This window comes from Coregonus lavaretus (genome assembly GCF_964263955.1).
Source record: "Coregonus lavaretus genome assembly, chromosome: 3".
In the NCBI taxonomy this organism is placed as follows: Eukaryota; Metazoa; Chordata; class Actinopteri; order Salmoniformes; family Salmonidae; genus Coregonus; species Coregonus lavaretus.
Genome location: NC_139990.1, coordinates 2090947 through 2094987, shown reverse-complemented (window position 1 = coordinate 2094987; position 4041 = coordinate 2090947). Strand labels below are relative to the sequence as shown.

The following is a 4041-nucleotide window of genomic DNA, read 5'->3' as shown; positions in this document are numbered from 1 at the left end:
CATGTCAGCGTTCAAGTTTTAAAGGAAACTGTGATGATGATGATGATGATGATGATGCATTTTACATCATGGACTAATGAACAAAATACACAAATATGTTTTCAAGTGAACTATCCCTTTAATAAAGTATTGGGCCTACCATCAAAGGTATATTTACCCTAGTTGTTCTGCAATCACAGGGACTATTTTACTATTACCACTGTATTTGAATAAATCCTCAAAACACATGCCAACAGTCTTTCTTTTGTGATGCCAAATTCCTCTGAAACATTGATGTCCCTTCCAGCCTGCTTTCCTGTATCACTGTAGCCGTTCCAGTGGAATTAAATTATGAGATAGCCATAAACGTTAATTCAGGCCATTTGACACATGGCTAACCATTATGTCTAATTTCTTCCTCCCACCGACAGGTCATACAGATTAACTTTGAGGAGTTTGACCTGGAGATCGCCTACGACACGCTAACCATCGGTGACGGAGGGGAAGTGGGTGACCCCAACACGATACTACAAGTGTGAGTGGATTAGCATTTTACTGGATCTACACAGAACAAAAATATAAATGCATCATGCAACAATTTCAAAGGTTTTACTGAGTTATAGTTCATATAAGGAAATCAGTCAATTGAAAATAAATAAATGAGGCCCTAATTTATGGATTTCACATGACTGGGCAGGGGTGTAGCCACAGGTGGGACTGGGAGGGCATAGGCCCACCCACTTGGCAGCCAGGCCCACCCAATGGGGAGCCAGGCCCAGCCAATCAGAATGAGTTCTTCCCCACAAAAGGGATTTATTACAGAGAGAAATACTCCTGTGCAATGATCATGCTGTTTAATCAGCTTCTTGATATGCCACAACTGTCAGGTGTATGGATTATATTGGCAAAGGAGAAATGCTCACTAACAGGGATGTAAAGAAATTTGTGCACCGATTTTGAGAGAAATAAGCTTTTTGTGCTTATGGAAATTTTCTGGGATTTTTTATTTCAGCTAATGAAACATGGGACCAACACGTTACATGTTGTGTTTATATTTTTGTTCAGTATGTATTACTGTGTGGGAGGGGTTTGTGTATTCCGCATGCAAATTAGTTTGACTGTAAAGCCAGTTAACTACTTTATGGACTAGGATCATCATACAAACAAACACACAGGTGGAGATGGTCTTTGTGATTCTACATCCGTAACGTAGACTATACTATTTTTGGATGTACTGTGTTCCCTGCACTGTACAGTATATGAGCGACTGTGGTGGTGTAGATGTTAACATTAATGTGGTGGGGTACATGTTAACATTAATGTGGTGAGTGTTGTTATCAGTGGAACAGTACCATGTTACAGTCAGGGGGATAGTGAGTGTTGTTATCAGTCTAACAGTACCATGTTACAGTCAGGGGGATAGTGAGTGTTGTTATCAGTCTAACAGTACCATGTTACAGTCAGGGGGATAGTGAGTGTTGTTATCAGTCTAACAGTACCATGTTACAGTCAGGGGGATAGTGAGTGTTGTTATCAGTGGAACAGTACCATGTTACAGTCAGGGGGATAGTGAGTGTTGTTATCAGTCTAACAGTACCATGTTACAGTCAGGGGGATAGTGAGTGTTGTTATCAGTGGAACAGTACCATGTTACAGTCAGGGGGATAGTGAGTGTTGTTATCAGTCTAACAGTAACATGTTACAGTCAGGGGGATAGTGAGTGTTGTTATCAGTCTAACAGTACCATGTTACAGTCAGGGGGATAGTGAGTGTTGTTATCAGTCTAACAGTACCATGTTACAGTCAGGGGGATAGTGAGTGTTGTTATCAGTGGAACAGTACCATGTTACAGTCAGGGGGATAGTGAGTGTTGTTATCAGTCTAACAGTACCATGTTACAGTCAGGGGGATAGTGAGTGTTGTTATCAGTGGAACAGTACCATGTTACAGTCAGGGGGATAGTGAGTGTTGTTATCAGTGTAACAGTACCATGTTACAGTCAGGGGGATAGTGAGTGTTGTTATCAGTGTAACAGTACCATGTTACAGTCAGGGGGATAGTGAGTGTTGTTATCAGTCTAACAGTACCATGTTACAGTCAGGGGGATAGTGAGTGTTGTTATCAGTCTAACAGTACCATGTTACAGTCAGGGGGATAGTGAGTGTTGCTGTCAGTCTAACAGTACCATGTTACAGTCAGGGGGATAGTGAGTGTTGTTATCAGTGGAACAGTACCATGTTACAGTCAGGGGGATAGTGAGTGTTGTTATCAGTGGAACAGTACCATGTTACAGACAGGGGGATAGTGAGTGTTGTTATCAGTGGAACAGTACCATGTTACAGTCAGGGGGATAGTGAGTGTTGTTATCAGTCTAACAGTACCATGTTACAGTCAGGGGGATAGTGAGTGTTGTTATCAGTCTAACAGTACCATGTTACAGTCAGGGGGATAGTGAGTGTTGTTATCAGTGGAACAGTACCATGTTACAGTCAGGGGGATAGTGAGTGTTGTTATCAGTCTAACAGTACCATGTTACAGTCAGGGGGATAGTGAGTGTTGTTATCAGTGGAACAGTACCATGTTACAGTCAGGGGGATAGTGAGTGTTGTTATCAGTGGAACAGTACCATGTTACAGTCAGGGGGATAGTGAGTGTTGTTATCAGTCTAACAGTACCATGTTACAGTCAGGGGGATAGTGAGTGTTGTTATCAGTCTAACAGTACCATGTTACAGTCAGGGGGATAGTGAGTGTTGTTATCAGTCTAACAGTACCATGTTACAGTCAGGGGGATAGTGAGTGTTGTTATCAGTGGAACAGTACCATGTTACAGTCAGGGGGATAGTGAGTGTTGTTATCAGTCTAACAGTACCATGTTACAGTCAGGGGGATAGTGAGTGTTGTTATCAGTGGAACAGTACCATGTTACAGTCAGGGGGATAGTGAGTGTTGTTATCAGTCTAACAGTAACATGTTACAGTCAGGGGGATAGTGAGTGTTGTTATCAGTCTAACAGTACCATGTTACAGTCAGGGGGATAGTGAGTGTTGTTATCAGTCTAACAGTACCATGTTACAGTCAGGGGGATAGTGAGTGTTGTTATCAGTGGAACAGTACCATGTTACAGTCAGGGGATAGTGAGTGTTGTTATCAGTCTAACAGTACCATGTTACAGTCAGGGGGATAGTGAGTGTTGTTATCAGTGGAACAGTACCATGTTACAGTCAGGGGGATAGTGAGTGTTGTTATCAGTGTAACAGTACCATGTTACAGTCAGGGGGATAGTGAGTGTTGTTATCAGTGTAACAGTACCATGTTACAGTCAGGGGGATAGTGAGTGTTGTTATCAGTCTAACAGTACCATGTTACAGTCAGGGGGATAGTGAGTGTTGTTATCAGTCTAACAGTACCATGTTACAGTCAGGGGGATAGTGAGTGTTGCTGTCAGTCTAACAGTACCATGTTACAGTCAGGGGGATAGTGAGTGTTGTTATCAGTGGAACAGTACCATGTTACAGTCAGGGGGATAGTGAGTGTTGTTATCAGTGGAACAGTACCATGTTACAGTCAGGGGGATAGTGAGTGTTGTTATCAGTGGAACAGTACCATGTTACAGTCAGGGGGATAGTGAGTGTTGTTATCAGTCTAACAGTACCATGTTACAGTCAGGGGGATAGTGAGTGTTGTTATCAGTCTAACAGTACCATGTTACATTCAGGGGGATAGTGAGTGTTGTTATCAGTGGAACAGTACCATGTTACAGTCAGGGGGATAGTGAGTGTTGTTATCAGTCTAACAGTACCATGTTACAGTCAGGGGGATAGTGAGTGTTGTTATCAGTGGAACAGTACCATGTTACAGTCAGGGGGATAGTGAGTGTTGTTATCAGTGTAACAGTACCATGTTACAGTCAGGGGGATAGTGAGTGTTGTTATCAGTCTAACAGTACCATGTTACAGTCAGGGGGATAGTGAGTGTTGTTATCAGTGGAACAGTACCATGTTACAGTCAGGGGGATAGTGAGTGTTGTTATCAGTGGAACAGTACCATGTTACAGTCAGGG

At 42.4% G+C, this 4041-nt stretch overlaps 2 protein-coding genes across 3 annotated transcripts in view; both read left to right on the top strand.

Moving 5' to 3' along the window:
* The window catches only part of LOC311125099 (focal adhesion kinase 1-like), a gene marked incomplete at its 5' end in the record, with an annotated part of 1344976 nt that overhangs the window by 946343 nt on the left and 394592 nt on the right, over positions 1-4041 (top strand). The window lies entirely within an intron of this gene.
* The window catches only part of LOC311110282 (CUB and sushi domain-containing protein 3-like), a gene marked incomplete at its 3' end in the record, with an annotated part of 541145 nt that overhangs the window by 223137 nt on the left and 313967 nt on the right, over positions 1-4041 (top strand). The window contains 1 exon segment of the mRNA XM_084152993.1: positions 411-514. Coding sequence (XP_084009119.1) covers positions 411-514 — 104 coding nt within the window.